The 18,965-nt window shown below is 44.5% G+C and overlaps 1 protein-coding gene across 1 annotated transcript in view; it reads right to left on the bottom strand.

The window, feature by feature from the left end:
- Nucleotides 1-213: 213 nt before the first annotated feature.
- Nucleotides 214-18,965, bottom strand: part of LOC133378470 (delta(24)-sterol reductase-like) — a 34,839-nt gene continuing 16,087 nt past the window's right edge. The window contains exons 3-9 of the mRNA XM_061613330.1: nt 14,195-14,300; nt 13,044-13,162; nt 12,693-12,956; nt 3,506-3,649; nt 2,621-2,818; nt 2,286-2,464; nt 214-1,570 (exon numbers count right to left, since the gene is read on the bottom strand). Coding sequence (XP_061469314.1) covers nt 1,417-1,570; nt 2,286-2,464; nt 2,621-2,818; nt 3,506-3,649; nt 12,693-12,956; nt 13,044-13,162; nt 14,195-14,300 — 1,164 coding nt within the window. The 3' untranslated portion in view covers nt 214-1,416. The remainder of the gene's footprint in view (nt 1,571-2,285; nt 2,465-2,620; nt 2,819-3,505; nt 3,650-12,692; nt 12,957-13,043; nt 13,163-14,194; nt 14,301-18,965) is intronic.

Below are 18,965 nucleotides of genomic sequence, written 5' to 3'. Positions count from 1 at the left end.
TTGTTTTAACAACCCTGAACAATTTAGTGTCGTCAGCAAACTTGGCCACTTCACTGCTCACTCCTAATTCTAGGTCATTAATGAACAAGTTGAAAAGTACAGGTCCCAATACCGATCCTTGAGGGACTCCACTTTCTACAGCCCTCCATTGGGAGAACTGTCCATTTATTCCTACTCTCTGCTTTCTGCTTCTTAACCAATTCCTTATCCACAAGAGGACCTCTCCTCTTATTCCATGACTGCTAAGCTTCCTCAGAAGCCTTTGGTGAGGTACCTTGTCAAACGCTTTTTGAAAGTCTAAGTACACTATGTCCACTGGATCACCTCTATCTATATGCTTGTTGACACGCTCAAAGAACAAAGCATAATAGGTAGGCACAAACATGAAAACACTCTGCTCGTGTCAAATCAGTAGCAATCCTCTCTGTGTACTATTAAGAGTGAGACCAGTCTAGCATTTCTGACAAGATTTTGGTTAATCTGTAATCTTGTGTCTGTAACCCAAAATACAGATCCCAACATGTTCCAAAAACAACAGCAGCCATCCAGCGGCAGTCTGTGCTAAGAAACTTGTAGGAAGGGGGTGGGGAGAGAAGAAAGACAAAAGCAGTAGCATTTATAAAGAGGAAAGATAAATATATCATTCACTCCACAGTGCATGCCTGCAAGTGTTTCCCTGCATCAAAGAAACTTTGATGAAAACTAAAGAAAAATATAGTTAAAATTAGAGTAAGGCTGAAGTTAGGAACAGTGTAAATTGCCTCCAAACCATAGCTTCCAAGTGGTTAGACAGACAGATCTACAACTGTGAGTCTAATGCATGGTTACTTTTAACAATTAAAATGGCAATCCTGGGCAAGGTTAGTGATATGATATAGACAACTGTGACATAATTTGAAAGGCATTCTCATTTGGCAGGTATTTGGCACTACCCTCAGAAAGAGGTGATGTTCTAGGTTATAGGATCCCAACCAATGACATTTGTAGTAGCAGAGCTTCCATAAAACTCCCACTGGCAATTAACTTGCTGGATTGTAGTTTATCTATAAGTCTTCAAGGCTCTGATTTTTCCACTCTCCTTCTATAGGATATCACTAAATCTACAGCAAACCTTTAATTAAATCTTACAGGTTAATAATGGAAATTTCTAAAAAAATTATTAAGTACAGACATTTTAAAAAGAAATTACCAGTTATATTTTCATATAAAAGCAGGAGTATGTACCCTCAAATCACAAATATGCTTGAAGCCTTTGGGACAGCAACAACATACTTTTGTTAAGGACAGAGCAATTAGTTATTCTTAAATCCAGCTTCCCGATTGCTTCCTTGGGCAAGTCAGATGAAATGCCTTGCAGCTTTGCAGATTTTATCATACACCTCTGGAAAAGGTGATTGCTTCCTTGGCGACTCATATTTAATGTCTTGCAGCTTTGCAGATTTTATCATACACCTCTGGAAAAGCATTGTTACACTGAAGTTGCTTCCTGAGCTTGTGATATAGGGAGCCATCAAACATTTCCCAGAATTCTTCACGGGTCATATAGCAATCTGCATACAACATCTGAAAACTAAAAGGAAAATGAGAAGTAGATCTGAGAATCGTTGCATCTGAAGGAGGCAGAAAATCTTGTTCATTTCTTAGATCAGGCTGATCAGGGTCTTGTCCTAGGAGAGGAAGGAACCCTTCAGCCCAAGTACTCCAGCAGCACTCCATGAAACCAATTCTGTTTTTGAAGAAAACACACTTCAGACTGCTCAGCAGGCCCAAAAGAAAAAGTTTGTCCAAGCAGTTTATAATAAGCAATGTTTTTGTTAAATAATCTATACCTTCAATAAAAGCAACATTTTTTAAAAAAAACTGGCCAATATAAATTATAAATTATAAGTTAAAATTTGTGTTTGTGCAACACTGTCATGTAGCAAGCCAAATCCATACTCAGGCATGAAGCTCACTGGGTGATCTTGGGTCGGTTACCATCTCTCAGCCTAACCTACCTCACAGTGTTGCTGTGAGGATAAAATAGGGAGGGGAGAATCATGTAAACCACCTTATGTATGTATTATTATATTTGTATCCCACGTTTCCTCCTAGGAGCTCAAGGTGGCATACAAACATGGTTCTCCCCCTCTCATTACACGGTGGGGATTTAAGCCTTGAGCTTCTTGGAGGAAAAAGTGGTGTATGAATGTAATAAGTAAATAAATAAACAATAAAAAGGCAACTACCAGAGAGTTCTCATAACAACATGAGAGAAAACATATTTTCAGGACTTAGACCCTTACCCATAAACACTCCTTACAAACTTTTCTATTTGCCTGGTGGAGGCCATGGCATCGAAGTGTTTTGTTTTGGGCTCTCCGTAGGCTCCTACATCCACATAGAGCTCTGCTTCGTTTCCTTTTGGGTGAATCATGCCGGGGTTATTAGGCAGTATGAAGGGACAGAGCCACAGTGGATAAACCTAGAAACAATGGAAGAAAAAAGATCACCACAGTATTCACTTAGAGCAATATATGGGAGCTACTCCCTACTTCTTTCTGAATCTTGTGGTTGGTACTTATTTTGTTTAACAAGTACCTGCTACAAAGAACAACCTTAAATTTAGGAAAGCTCTTACTTTAATGTCACTGTGGAAGGTTTCAATACATTGTTCAAGACTTTTCATGGGGATCATCATGTCTTGTACGACATGATGCTGTTCATAGAGCTTTCGAATTGCTTCTCCTTGGGTCAATTTTAAAAGGGAGATTTTAGGAGGAACCATCCAGCCGAACAGGTAGCGAAAAACAGGGTTATTGCCAAACGGAATGATATCCTAGAAAAAAGACAAATGCAAGAAACTTTACATTCAAATCTGCGTCACTGACTTCAAAAATCAGTGAACTGTGCTCTCCCCAAAAGAACACAACATTTTTTCTTCATTAATAATAGTGCTAAATTGGTACATTCAACCAATACAGACTGAAAGCACACAGATTTGGTTAATTAGCAACTAATTCCACACTGGAAGCAAGTTCTTCCTTCCTTTCCAAGGTCCATTGAGTGCTTGTTAATGGGAACTCTTGCCTACTGAACTGCCGTGACATGATGTTTTTCACACCATCTGGGGGATTACCATAATAGTTTTTCCAGCTGGCTCACATCGGTGATAACAGCAAATCCCAAGGGAAAACACTTCCTTTACCTGCACAGTTTGAAATCAAACCGCAGGAGAAAATGAAATTGGATTTGCAGCAGCCGATCAGATGACATCAGTCAAGTGATTGACAGGTGGGCAACGCTGTCCACCCATCAAACGGCCCATGGGGGCTGAGGGAATGTCAGAATCTGGCCTGCTGGTCAGATTTAATTTCCCATCCATTCTATATATTATGGGGGAAAAGCTCATCTCACTCAGCTACTTTGCTAAATTTATATTACCAGAGAGATGACTGAATTGACAAGGAGTAAACATGGGTAAAATGTCCACCCAATAATAAAGTTGCATGAATTAAAACCTTACCTGGAGCTCCCAGAAAATGCTCCGTGTATGCCTGTGATAGTAATGCCTTGCCGGAATATATTCAGTTCCTGTCTTGTTAGTCTTCAGATAGTTCTCCACGTGCTTAAAAAACCATGTTTTGTAGTAGTTGCCAATTCTATTAATCTTAACATAAACAGGAACACAATGAAATCACCCCCGCAAAAGAAATTTTGTTTGATAATTCAGAAGTACAATGTGGCTGTAAGACAAGTACTCCTAATGTTCAGCAAATTTCTGTTACTATTCAGAATGAAATTGACTGGAAGCACCAGAAAGTTTATGTAGCTCAGGTGTACCTAATGTGATGCCCCCCAGTTGTTGGTGTTACAATTCACGTAATCCGTTACCATTGGCAATGATGGCTGGCGCTGATGGGAGTTCTGTCCAACAACATCTGGAGGGCACCATGTTGGCTATCCCTGAAGTAGAGTCATGCAATGTACTCCATTCATATGTAGTACAGATCATTGTTTAAGTGTTCTTAAAACTAGCAATTATTTCTGTAGGTAGGGACTACCCACAGTGCCAATATTGTGCACTTCTTTTATCAAGCAGAACGGTTTGTGCTAGGTATGGGGAGAAATAGTGGTTTGACCAATAATTTGTGAAATTGATTCAGTAATTTGAGGAGAAATGGTTTTGTACAACAGCCCCGGCCCCAACATAATAATGTTTAAGACACAAGATTGATTTGAAAATCACTGCTTTTTGTCTCTCGCTCTTGGGGTAGGGAATTGGATCCAGCTGGCAAGCCAAATCCTTACCTCCCTCTACAACCAGCTTTGACAGCTGGCATTATTTACAACCCTCACTTTTGGAAGGAAGTCATGTCTTTATGAAAATAACAAATCTAGGGCTCATCTGCACGGTGGTTTACTGTGTTTGGTGCTATTTGCATGTCCTTAAGAACATAAGAACATAAGAAGAGCCTGCTGGATCAGGCCAGTGGCCCATCTAGTCCAGCATCCTGTTCTCACAGTGGCCAACCAGGTGCCTGGGGGAAGCCCACAAGCAGGACCCAAGTGCAAGAACACTCTCCCCTCCTGAGGCTTCCGGCAACTGGTTTTCAGAAGCATACTGCCTCTGACTAGGGTGGCACAGCACAGCCATCACGGCTAGTAGCCATTGATAGCCCTGTCCTCCATGAATTTGTCTAATCTTCTTTTAAAGCCGTCCAAGCTGGTGGCCATTACTGCATCTTGTGGGAGCAAATTCCATAGTTTAACTATGCGCTGAGTAAAGAAGTACTTCCTTTTGTCTGTCCTGAATCTTCCAACATTAAGAACATTAAGAACATAAGAAATTTGCATGGTTCACATGCCGTTACAGGCAAACAGAAGCTATCACACAGATTTCCCCCTGTAAATCCATACTAACTCAAATCCATTGAGAACATGAAAAAGGAGGGGGGAAAGTCTTCACTCCCTTTCTCTAGTGCTTCCAGACACTGGCAGCTTGGTATCAATTACATCTGATACAGAGGCTATGACCCTACCTTCATGTACATCTGCTCCCACAAGTGATACATGCCCTGGTCTCCTCTTGCTTAGACTACTGTAATGCGCTCTATGTGGGGTTACCCTTGAAAACGGTCCAGAAATTGCAGCTGGTACAAAATGTGGCGGCACAGCTTGATAAATGTTGGGAGGATGAGCTGGGCTCCTGGGGGGTTGTCAGAAGAGGATTCAAATGGCTGGCAGAGGGAGGAGGGAGGAACTTACCCTCTGTGGAGCGAAGCCGAAACAGAGGACATGCCAGAGATAGGGACGCCTAGCAACGGGGAGCCTGAGAGCCTTGAAGTTTTAGAATCCCCCCCAGACATTCCCAGGCCCTCCCTTCTCCGCAGCTAAGAGCAAGAGGGAGGGCTGATCACAGCAGAAAGGCGGAGAGATGGTTTACCCTCAGCCCCTCCTTTATCACCCATAGGGGAATCGGACACTTCAGAAGAGGAGGAGGTGATGCCTCCCCCCTCACCACGCACATGCAGACGGTTGAAAAGACAGGAGAGAAGGGGGGGAAGGTGGGCAGTACCTGAGGGGGAGTTAAGGAGGAGCGAAAAGTTGCCCGCCCGTTTAGCCCCTTCTTAAAGAACAGGCGGGAAGCAGCCCCTTGCTCTGTCAACTTTCTCCCAATGTCGCAGGACCTGTATCCCTGTATTGCTTCATGAGAAAGCGCAGTCTTTGTTGGACATTACTCTAATAAAACACGAACTACAATCTCTGGTCTGGTTCCTGAGTCGCATCCTGGGCCTGACAGCTTGACAGAGCCACCTAAATCACCCTCAACGCTCTCTTCACTTGACTGGGACAAGATGTCAAAGGGAGCAGCGGGGGGGACGAACCCCACTTCTGAGACGGAAGAAGTGAAACTCTTGAGGACTAAGGTAGCTGAATTGCAGACGGATGTCCAAGCCCTGCTAGCAGCAGTCAAGGCACTGAAGACGGATAATCAAACCTTGAAGGCCACGATAGACCAGATGCAAACAGCCCCTCCAGCTGCCGCAGTAAAGGTTCCCATTGGATTGCCCCCAAAATACGCGGGACAAAGTGATCAGTTGGCAACTTTCGTGGCTCAATGTGAGTTATATCTGAATGTCAAGCACATGGAGTTTCCAGACAATGGGGCTAAAGTGACCTTCGTGATTAGCCTCCTGGAGAAGCTGCAAAATGGGTGACTCCGTATCTCGTGAGAAAAGATACTGTCTTAAGAAGGTACAGAGGATTTATACAGGAGATGACCGAGATGTTCCAAGACCCGCAAACAGCTGAAACAGTAGCGTGGCAACTAGGCGCTCTGAAGCAAGCTAAAGGGACTGTTTCCGAGTACACTAACGCTTTTAAAATTCTGTCCCAGGAAACTGGTTACAATGACGCCGCCCTGATGTTTATGTACCGGAGTGGATTAAATGCTGAAATCCTGGATGAGTTGGCCAGGATCTCCCCCCCCCCGCTGACCTACCAGGGCTCATCCGGCTATGCCTACAGATAGATCACCGGATGGAAGGAAGGCGCCTGGAAAGGAAGCAGGAGGTCCCGAGATACTGAGCCTCGGCATCTCACAGCAAGACCCTTCCCTCTGCAGGAATGGCAGGTAATGCAGCTGAGGGACAGGGAGGGGCTAGGCCAAGACTGTCAGAAGAAGAAAAGGAAAGACGTCGCCGAGAACGTTTATGCTTTTATTGTTCAAAGCCGGGCCACGTGGCCAGAGACTGTGGACTAAAAGGGGGGAAAACTGAGCCGTCGGGAAACTAGAACACCCAGTCCATGTGCAGGCCGGTGGACTGGGGGCAGCGTTGTATAAAGGCCCCCCAACGATCCAACCTCCCTCAAAGGGGGTGTTGGTCTTGCCTATTCGGATTACAACTTCCAGAGGAGTGGTGTTTAATTCCACTGCCTTAATTGACAGTGGAGCCTCCACAAATTTTATTGATGTAAAGTTAGTCAAGCGTCATGGAATTTCCCGGTGGAAACTGGACGCTCCCCTAGCTGTGGAGACTATCGATGGGAGACCCCTGAAGTCAGGAGGGGTGACACAAGCCACAGAGGAAGTGAAACTTCAAATCCCCGGGCACGAAGAGTTCATTTCGCTATACGTGTCAGATCTCTCGAACTTTGAGGTGATTCTGGGAATGCCCTGGCTAGCAAAGCATGAACCCACAATAAGTTGGAAGGAGGCGGTGGTGTGGTTCACCTCACAGTATTGCCAGGAGAACTGTCAACCTGAAGGAATCAAGAACACCTTAGCGGGGGCAGTGCAAGAGATCGAGCAAGTGACCCTGCCGCCAAAGTATGAAGAATTCAAAGATGTGTTTGATGAAAAGGAGGCAGAGACTTTACCCCCCCACCGCCCTTACGACTGTGCGATTGATCTAGTGCCAGGAGCCAGCATTCCATCAGGGAGAATCTACTCTCTCACAGAGATTGAGAGGGAGGCCCTGAAGGAATTCCTGGATAAAAACCTGAGATGAGGATTCATACGCCCCTCACAATCCCCTGCTGGAGCGCCACTATTGTTTGTGAAAAAGAAGGGGGGGAACTCAGACCCTGTAACGACTATCGCGCATTGAACCAGATCACCATCCCCAACAGCTACCCGCTGCCCCTGATCTCAGAGTTGTTGGACCGACTGCGCTCTGCAAAAATCTTCACGAAGTTGGATTTGAGAGGAGCGTACAATCTGATCAGGATGAAGCAGGAAGATGAATGGAAAACAGGGTTCTTGACCGCTTACGGACAGTATGAATACCTGGTCATGCCGTTCGGACTTTGTGGAAGCCCAGGAATTTTTCAAAAATTCATGAACGACGTGTTTAGAGACTTGTTGGACACATATGTAATCTGTTACTTAGATGATATCCTGGTGTTCTCAAAGAACCAGGAAGACCACGACCAGCATGTGAAGACTGTGTTGCAGAGACTGAGAGAAAATCACCTGTATGCTAAATTAGAGAAATGTGGATTTGACCTCAAGTCTCTAGACTTCCTTGGATATCGAATCTCAGCGGAAGGCGTGGAGATGGACCCAGGGAAAGTAAGCTGTATATTGGACTGGGGCCAACCTGTCACCAAAAAGGATGTACAACGGTTTTTGGGGTTTGCCAATTATTACAGAAAGTTCATTCCAGGGTTTTCCAAATTGACAGCTCCTCTGACTGACTGTTTAAGGGGAAAGAAGAAGTTTCAATGGACAGAGAATGCCACCCAGGCCTTTGAGGAGCTGAAGAGAAGGTTCGCTTCTGAGCCCATTCTGCACTTTGCTGACCCGACCCGCCCTTTCATCGTGGAAGCAGATGCTTCAGATTTTGCTATCGGGGGGGTCCTTCTGCAATTAGACCAAGAAGGAAAGGAGCTGCACCCCTGTGCGTACTTCTCTCGGAAGTTAAAGCCTGCAGAGAAGAATTACACAGTTTGGGAGAAGGAGCTGCTGGCCATTAAGGACTCTTTTGAAAACTGGAGACAATACCTAGAGGGGGCCCCTCATCAGATCGAAGTGCGCTCCGACCACAAGAACCTGGAAAGCCTCCAAACTGCCAGAAAGCTGAACCAGAGACAAATAAGATGGTCCCAGTTCTTCACCAGGTTTAACTTCAAGATCACTTACCAAGCCCAAGCCAAAAACCAGAGAGCTGATGCCTTATCCAGACAGTCACAGTACAAAGAAAGTGAATCCGAGGACCAGCCTCAGTTCGTGATCCCGCCAGAGAAATTAATGTTGGGATCATGCCAGTCTTCGTGGGAAGAGGAACTCAAAAAGGCACAACAAGAAGATGCAGACGTACTAAAATATGGGCAGGAGACGGGACAAAGTCAAGACTCAGAAGTAACCTTTCACTGGAGGAATGGACTATTATGGTTCAAAACAGCCAGATATGTGCCAGAAGGAGAATTAAGGCTCAGAATCCTACGCCAGTGCCATGATTCCATCACAGCGGGACACTTTGGGATTTACAAGACCATTCAGAACGTGGCCAAGGACTTCTGGTGGCCTAAAATGCGTAGGGATATTGAAAGCTATGTAAAGTCCTGTTCTGTCTGTCTGCGGACAAAAACACAAACAGGAAAACCAGCAGGGCTGTTACAACCGCTACCTGTCCCGCATGAACCCTGGAAGGATCTCTCCATGGATTTTATAACTGATCTACCCAAATCCCAAGGAATGACAGCCGTTTTAGTCGTGGTAGATCTACTCACCAAAATGGCGCATTTCCTCCCTTGTGCAGGGGCCTTAGAGGCTAAGGAAACGGCCAAGTTATTCATCAAAGAAGTCTACCGACTGCATGGGTTGCCAAACAGTGTAGTCTCAGACCGAGGAACTCAGTTCACAGCCAAATTTTGGAGAGCAATGTGGAAACAGTTGCAGACGGAATTAAAACTCTCCTCCGCCCATCACCCCCAGACAGATGGGCAAACGGAACGCTTGAACGCCGTTTTGGAAAGGTATTTAAGAAGTTATGTGTCCTATCAACAGACTGACTGGGTATCATATTTGCATTTTGCAGAGTTCGCCTACAACAATTGTCTACACTCCAGCACTCAACAAACCCCATTCTTCGCGAATTATGGATTCCATCCTAAAGTCTTTCCAAGCAGCTCAGAAGGAATGCTGGTACCGGCAGCTGAGGACTTCCTAAAAGAATTGCAAGCGGCGCAACAAACACTGAAACAGCAGTTAAACAAAGCCAAAACAGAGTACAAGCGAGTTGCTGACCTGCACAGGAAGGAGGGCCCCCCCCTTCAACCAGGAGACCAGGTATGGCTGTCCACCCGTTTCCTCCAGATGCCGGGCAAATGTAGAAAATTACAAGACAAAAGGGTGGGTCCTTTTGAAATAGAAACTCAAATTAATCCCGTGGCGTACCGGCTGAAGCTACCTGACACGTTTAAAATACATCCTGTGTTTCATCGATCCCTCTTGACGAAAGCTGCCCCTCCCAGTGAGCTGCGGCCGGAGGAGCCTCCTGGGTCCCCACTCCTGATAAATGAGCAGCTTGAGTTTGAAGTTGAGGAAATCTTGGATTCCAGGATCAGACGCCACAAGCTGCAGTATTTGATTCACTGGAAGGGCTATGGAGTGGCTGACAGATCATGGGAAAATGCAGATGATGTGCATGCTCCAGAGTTAGTAAAACTTTTCCATCAACGTTTTCCTCACCGCCCCAAGCCAGACAGGGGGAGGGCGGCACAGCTTGAGAAGGGGGATGGTGTCGGGAGGATGAGCTGGGCTCCTGGGGGGTTGTCAGAAGAGGATTCAAATGGCTGGCAGAGGGAGGAGGGAGGAACTTACCCTCTGTGGAGCAAAGCCGAAACAGAGGACATGCCAGAGATAGGGACGCCTAGCAACGGGGAGCCTGAGAGCCTTGAAGTTTTAGAATCCCCCCCAGACATTCCCAGGCCCTCCCTTCTCCGCAGCTCAGAGCAAGAGGGAGGGCTGATCACAGCAGAAAGGCGGAGAGATGGTTTACCCTCAGCCCCTCCTTTATCACCCATAGGGGAATCGGACACTTCAGAAGAGGAGGAGGTGATGCCTCCCCCCTCACCACGCACACGCAGACGGTTGAAAAGACAGGAGAGAAGGGGGGGAAGGCGGGCAGTACCTGAGGGGGAGTTAAGGAGGAGCGAAAGGTTGCGCGCCCGTTTAGCCCCTTCTTAAAGAACAGGCGGGAAGCAGCCCCTTGCTCTGTCAACTTTCTCCCAATGTCGCAGGACCTGTATCCCTGTATTGCTTCATGAGAAAGCGCAGTCTTTGTTGGACATTACTCTAATAAAACACGAATTAACTACAACCTCTGGTCTGGTTCCTGAGTCGCATCCTGGGCCTGACAATAAAGCACAGCCGTCACCGGGATCATATCACCCCAGTGTTGATCGATCTACACTGGCTACCCGTTGTTTACCGGGCCCAATTCAAGGTGTTGGTATTGACCTTTAAAACCCTATACAGTTTCGGCCCAGTTTATCTGAAGGACCGCCTCCAGTATCACCAATCATGCCGCCTAACGAGATCAGCCTCGCAAGACCTTCTCTCGGTCCCACCGGTGAAAACAGCTGGGCTGGTGCGGACCAGAGAGAGGGCATTTTCGATCGTGGCCCCCACCCTCTGGAACTCGCTTCCTTTTGACCTCTGTCATGCCCCCTCCCTGATGAGTTTTCGCCGAGCCTTAAAGACCTGGCTATTCAGGCAGGCCTATCAGATTTCTGAGGGGGATTAGTTTTAATAGTATTTATTGAAGATGGCTTTAGTTGAATTGATGCTGATGTTGTGTTTTGTTGATTATGTATTATTTTATACTGTACTGAATTGTTGTATTGTATTGTTGTACGTCGCCCAGAGTGTCCATTTACTCGGACAGATGGGCAACTAATAAATAAAATTTTATTTATTTATTACTGTGCTTCAATGCTTTTAGGTGGATGTGTCAATCGTTCCCTTCTCCACACCCACTCCCTCCTCCTCCCTTCGTTCATTTTATTTCCTGTAGACTGACAAGCAACTCCTGGTTGCTCTCCTTCATTCTGCTGGCCTTTTTATGTTGTTGCCAATGGTGCCTTTATTTTATTTTCTCCCTAACTTGTGTGCAAAAGCATAACACTGCTCAAACAAAGATTTCTATTTCTGCTGTATCCTACCAAGGATAACACAGATATTCACACTTCTGGGGGTTTTTTTAAAGGAACATTTGCAGCTGGTAGAACAGACTGAGCATGCTGGATTAAACCTTAGCAACCAGAGGGAGTGGAAATGTGTAATTAGAGGGTGGGGCCACAAGGAAAAAGTGAGACTAATCCTCCCCAGAGGAATGACTGCTTGTGTGAATGGGAAGAAGTGATTGGCAGCTAACATTTGAGCAGGAACTGCGGATAATGCAGATGAAAAGTGAAGATAAAAGAAGTGTATTTCCTACAAAGAAATGCTGTAGATGAGCCCCTAGTCAGACCCAATCTAATCCAATCTTAACAGGGTCGGTTTGGATGGCTCCTCCCCTGGGAGGAGGTGGCAGAAGGCTGATAGGGGCCCTCCCTAATGGTCACAGGGAGGTGCCATCCCATATGTTAGGAATGTCCTCCAGCGTCATCTGACAAAGCAATGATTTCAAAGGGACACCACTGTGAAAGTAGCACCAGCTGATCGGTCATGTCTCCAAACCCCATTTTAGGCAGGGACTTGCACCTTTACCCTCCCCATACCTGATGTCATATCTTACATCCAGTGTACGGCAGATGGCCATAGTTTGGCCAAAATGGTCTGGTGGGCCAAAATGCAAAGGCCTACAGACAAAAGGTTCCTGTCCTCTGCTATATTAGTTTAACAGTGTGGGAATTAGTGCAGGAGGCTACAGGGGAGAGTGATGAAAATCCCCTCTCCTTCCATTTGTGGAAACCATGCTGGATTAAATTCATTTCGATTCATGGAAGGGTTTAGTCAAGTGTTTTGCTGTGCAACAGACCTAAACTAGTTTAATAGTCACTCTTCAGTCCAGAGAACCATGGGAACTATTGTTCTGCGAGGAAGGCTACCATGATACTTAAATACTGATAGAAGTTTTTGCTATAGATGGGTCTTCTTAACTTTAGAGGCAACAGGTTGCATAGACTGAGACAGAGGCAAGTTTGTCCTGTCCCCTACCTCCACTGTACCCTAATAAGTAGAAAAACAAATGTTATATTACCTTGCTCTGATCAGCTTCATTGGTCAAAACTCCTGTCATGATGACAGCTTCGTCCATAGAATAAACCAGACCCTCTACAAAATGATTCTCTTTCTTCTCAGATTCTTCAGCAAATCTCTTACAGATTGTCTTCAATCCTCTCACGGGCTCATAATGTAGCTTCACATATTTCTTAGCTGGGATCATCTTTATTTCTGCTGTCACCAGGAAGCCCAGTGTGCCACAAGACCAAGGCACCGCATAAAACAAGTCTGAGTTCTCCTTCTGCAAAAAGCACACTACACTAAATCATCTGTTGATACAGAGCAGGCATAAAGTCATAAATCATAGCAAATTAACATGTTGTCTTACTGGTGTACATCTCACATGGCTCCCATCAGCAAGAACAAGTTCATAGGCCACACAAGAATGCTGAAATAGTCCATAAATATGGGAGGAAGACTCAATGCCAGTCCCCATGATCAAGCCACCTGAGCAAGAGACCATTGCACAACAATCAGATGAACTGTATTTTAAATTTAAGCAGGAGAGCTACTTCGTGACAAATGAATTTTCATAGGTAAGGGGGAAAAATCACACTTAACATATATCTTATGCCCCATAGAAAAGTATAAAATTAATTTATTTTAACTGCTAAACATATCGCCCTTCCATAATAAGTGGAACAGTTTTGACGTGGCAGATTTTGGGCACACTAGTCACTTCAAAAGCAGTGAGAATATATATATACTTCACAGAGCATTATCAATATAACTATTTATTCACAAGTCTCCAATGGCATCAATCTTTATTCTGAATTCTGTAATTATTGCCTGTTTACATTCCTTTTCAAGTTCATTGCAGAGCAGATTAAGGCAGATCAAGTTATTATCTTCCCCCCTGCGGCTTACCATCATTATCTCATTCCCCCCTGCTGCTTTCTGTCAGTTACAATCTGCACTTCATTGACATCAGTGAAATAGAACACACATTTGAAGAGTTCACACAGAAAGCAGATCAATAAAAGTATCACACTATTGATGATTTCAAAGCAAATTTTAAAAAAAATGAATTGGGAAAAAAAGAAGACTGAAGCAGAAACCAGGTGTGGAGAGTTGCTACTTCAAAATTCTCTCTGCAAAGAGACAGAAAATCAGAAATAATAATAAATCTAATGGCAACTCCAATTATTGCAGAAAAGGAACCCATCACTACTTCAGACCTTTCAGGGCCACCTACAGTAAAGTGTTGGGTTAAACACTGTCTCTGCTTGCACCTACAGCAAAGAGTCTCCACTGGCCACACCTGGAAGACAAACGGGCTAATCTTCCAATCAGTTGTGAAATATGCCTGAAGCTGTTTTTTTTAAAAAAGTACTCAATCCGACTAGGTTTTTAGAGTAAAATGGGGCATTTTTACTCTATTTACCCCCATTTTCAGAAGAGAGGTGGAAATGCACCAGAACCGACACAAAAGTGTGTCTCTACTCATAATTAAGCTTTATAAGTCTCAAGACCTCTCACCTACTGTAAGATCATCAAGTTCTGGTACCACTGGAATAGTCCAGCCCATGGGGTTGAGGTGTGCAGTTAACTGTCCCATTGAGACCAAAGGTTCCACACGGACAACCTACAGCAAAACACATTTTACATACCATGATCAAATGCCATCAATCAATGCAAATCTGTATTGTAGTTTTATTGCTTCTGCACCATTTAGAGCATACCTTGAAAGTTACCCTTTGCTTTTGTACATCATGAAATACAACAGAAAAGAAATAATTACACAGAATAGTGTTAGAGATCATAAGAACATAAGAAGAGCCTGCTGGATCAGGCCAGTGGCCCATCTAGTCCAGCATCCTGTTCTCACAGTGGCCAACCAGGTGCCTGGGGGAAGCCCGCAAGCAGGACCCGAGTGCAAGAACACTCTCTCCTCCTGAGGCTTCTGGCAACTGGTTTTCAGAAGCATACTGCCTCTGACTAGGGTGGCAGAGCACAGCCATCACGGCTAGTAGCCATTGATAGCCCTGTCCACCATGAATTTGTCTAATCTTCTTTTAAAGCCATCCAAGCTGGTGGCCATTACTGCATCTTGTGGGAGCAAATTCCATAGTTTAACTATGCGCTGAGTAAAGAAGTACTTCCTTTTGTCTGTCCTGAATCTTCCAACATTCAGCTTCTTTGAATGTCCACGAGTTCTAGTATTATGAGAGAGGGAGAAAAACTTTTCTCTATCCACTTTCTCAATGCCATGCATAATTTTATACACTTCTATCATGTCTCCTCTGACCCGCCTTTTCTCTAAACTAAAAAGCCCCAAATGCTGCAACCTTTCCTCGTAAGGGAGTCGCTCCATCCCCTTGATCATTCTGGTTGCCCTCTTCTGAACCTTTTCCAACTCTAGAATATCCTTTTTGAGATGAGGCGACCAGAACTGTACACAGTATTCCAAATGCACCATAGATTTATACAACGGCATTATGATGTCGGCTGTTTTATTTTCAATACCTTTCCTAATTATCCCTAGCATGGAATTGGCCTTTTTCACAGCTGTCGCACACTGGGTTGACATTTTCATCGTGCTGTCCACTACAACCCCGAGGTCTCTCTCCTGGTCGGTCACCGCCAGTTCAGACCCCATGAGCGTATATGTGAAATTAAGATTTTTTGCTCCAATATGCATAATTTTACATTTGTTTATATTGAATTGCATTTGCCATTTTTCCACCCATTCACTCAGTTTGGAGAGGTCTTTTTGGAGCTCTTTGCAATCCCTTTTTGTTTTAACAACCCTAAACAATTTAGTGTCGTCAGCAAACTTGGCCACTTCACTGCTCACTCCTAATTCTAGGTCGTTAATGAACAAGTTGAAAAGTACAGGTCCCAATACCGATCCTTGAGGGACTCCACTTTCTACAGCCCTCCATTGGGAGAACTGTCCGTTAATTCCTACTCTCTGCTTTCTGCTTCTTAACCAATTCCTTAACCACAAGAGGACCTCTCCTCTTAACATGCTTGCTTATATTTGATGTAATTGGGTAACTAAAAATCCAGTCATATGAATGCTTTAGGTAGAGCAGCACAACAGTATCTAGAACAGACACAACAGCTATAGCTGCACCAACAATGTGAGAATTTGGCCACAGATGGTCCTGTCTGACCTGCTTATCATATGTACATACCACTGCAAGTGCAGGATCATGCCTCTGATCCTGGTTATTGCACCTTTCAGAGTTTTGTAAACCAACTTTCAGTGCACAGAAGCGTCATCCTTTATTCTGCATACAGAAACAGCAGCTTTTGTTCTTTGCAATCAAGCAGTTATTTATATTTATCTGATGATAATATTAAAATAAATAGTAGTTTTTTAAAAATATGTATTTTGAAAATATTTTATTCTGCTTGCCCCAAGGGAGAGTCATTGTCAGTCTGCATGAAATTATCTCTGATGGTTAGCAATTAACACACACTAAAGAGTTGATACTGCATATAGCTTTAAAGTGCAAGGTCCATGTGCAGGCCCCTCTGGGGATCCATCACCACCGGTCAAGGGGACTCTGCAGAGGCTAGTACTGGTCTCCCCAGGTCCTGTTGCCTGCCTCTCCACCCCATCCCTAAAGCGAATGTAAGAAAAGGAATCCGGCTCAGAGAAAGTTTCCTCTGTGCCCAATTCCCTGCCCAACATTTTCAACCCACTGGGTCAGTCCAACTCTGACTGTTTTAATGTAAGCATCTATAGAGATGTATGAACCACATTTTTCATGTTTGTATTACATGAGGAAGTCACCGAACATGCCTTCTAAATGACTGCACGTGGCTCAAAAGAACATTTACAAATGGCAAGGAACACCCTTTTGAAAAAGTTCCTTTAATTATTTCAGCAAATGTTCCCTTAAATATTTCAGCAAATGGTTGATTCAGAATGCACACCTATCATGACCAATGTTTTAAAAAGTTTTAAAAAATAATGTATATGAAGTATTTTCATTCTGGCTCCAATACCCTAGGACCACTTCCAATGTTGCATTTCCCTTCACATGTGTACTGGTGAACCAGCCAGAAAGGAATGTCAAATTATTGGACGCTAATAAAAATCAGACCTCAGGAAAAAAAGAACAAAGACCTTTTCTCTCAAAGCACATCTTAGGCTCTGGTAGAAAAATATGCCAACCTGGCATGTATCACTAAGACCTGGCTGGACACAGATGGAGGGGTCTACCTCTTGCAAATGTGTCCACTAGAGCTCACAGTATAGCACCACCCTAGACTTCAGGGATGGGGAAGGACACTAGTTTTGATCTCTGGAGATTCAATTGCCCTGGTCAGTTACCTGGGCCAGCAGACAGACAGCTTTGATTTGAGTGTCTGTATCTAATGTTGGGAATCTGAGACAGGATTTGGATGTCATTGGAGTACCATCCATCCTGTGGCCAAACAGTCTCCTTTGCTGTAGTTTGCTTGAGATGATCTGATGTGCTGTGTTGAGGACCCCATGACTGATCATCTTGGGGGACTTTCAAATTCATGACAAGCTAACCTTATCAGGCGTAGTTTAAGATTGTTCACCTTTCATTACAACTATATCTCAATTTATATATACCCACATACGTGGCAGGACAGGCATTGGACCTGGTTTTCCGTAGTGGATTTGGGGGTGATGTTCTTGTGATGTTCCTGTATTAGTGTAAATAGGGTAAGTGCTGTTTGTATAGGAGATACATGGTAAGTAGAATGAAAGAGGAAGGGGGAGTGAATGGGCAGTAGAATGTTGGATGATTGGCTGAATGTTTAAAATGGCTGACAGTATAAAAGGAAGAAGGACAGTGGAATCTGGGTGGTGAATGTTAGTGGGTTGTTTTGGTGGGTTTTGAGAGGAGATTGTGTGGAGAGTTGGTGGATGTGAGGAGAGGGTGGAGTTCGGATTAATACTAAGACCAGTACCTCAGGAATAGATGTAACCATATGCTTAAGTGCCTTTTAAAGAAATCTTGTTATCTTTGTTATTCAATAAATACTTTTGGTTTACCAAAGGCCTGATCCTTGGCTGGGGTTTCACAGACCAGAAGGGAGGGTAAGGTAAATACCAAGGCTGAAGGATAACAAATGGTGGCAGCGGGGAAGGGAAGAATAACACCACAAGCAGTCTGAGTAAATCAAAGGGATTGGGACAGCTTAAGCACGCAGTCACAGAGGTAACCTAATTGAGGGAGACTCAGGCCGAGTCTCTGGGACTACTGGTTATAGGACGTGACTGGTGGTGCTGCCTAGCAGGGGGATCTGTTGAGATCTGTGCTAGAGCGGGGAGAGAAACCATAAAAAAGGACAGTCCGGACTGGTGGAGTCCCTGGTGGTGCCTAGAGACAGGCAGTAACCACGAGCAGGTAGGAACATGACAGGGAAAGCCAGGGAAGGGCGTCACATGTGGTGGTAGCGGTGGGATATGAACCAAAGAGAGTCCCAAAGACACGTGGTGACAAAGGAGACTACGTCACAGGTGTTGGCTGTAGCGGTGGTACGAATACTAGAGAATCCCTAACAGTGGTGTGGCAAACAGAAATAACAAAACAAGATTACTTGTGAGAGTGACTGGCAAAAATTGTGTGGCAAAGAGTGAGTGAACTCAAACACCATGGCTGAATATATAAAAATGAAAAGAGAGGAGCTGGTGGAGAAGTGCATAACATTCAATTTACCTCACGAGGGTAAAGGGGTAGATGAATTGAGGGTAGCTCTTATAGGATTTGCAACTGCCCAGCAAAAGCAACCTGTCAGGGAAGAGACCCCAGAAGGATACTTAAGCAATCCCGCTTATATAGAGTACTTGAGAGAGAAGTTAAGATGGGAGGCTGAGGAAAAAGACAAGGAGAGGGAGTTGGAAACTGAGAGATTGAGAATGGAAGCTGATGGGAAAGATAAACAGCGAGAGTTAGAAACTGAGAAGTTGAAGATGGAAACTGAGAGATTGAGGATGGAAACTGAGAGAATGAGAGTGGATGCCGAGATACAAGGGGAAAGATTAAAATTGGATAGAGAGAAATTTCACTCTGAGGAGACAAGGAAAGACAGAGATGGAGCAAAAATAAAAATTACTCCAAAGGACTTTGCTGTGTATGAGCCTGGTCAAGATCCTCAAATTTATCTCACAACCTTTGAAAAGGCAGCTCAGTTGTGGGGGCTACCTGAAGATAAATACATGCAGTATTTATCAAACCTGATCAAAGGGGAATTGGCAGAGGTATACCAATATTTCCCCTCAGCCAGGCCCGTCACCTATGCTGAGTTTAAAGAGGCA

This window comes from Rhineura floridana, chromosome 2 (genome assembly GCF_030035675.1).
Source record: "Rhineura floridana isolate rRhiFlo1 chromosome 2, rRhiFlo1.hap2, whole genome shotgun sequence".
Classification (NCBI taxonomy): domain Eukaryota; kingdom Metazoa; phylum Chordata; class Lepidosauria; order Squamata; family Rhineuridae; genus Rhineura; species Rhineura floridana.
This window is presented reverse-complemented; position numbering and strand designations above follow the sequence as displayed.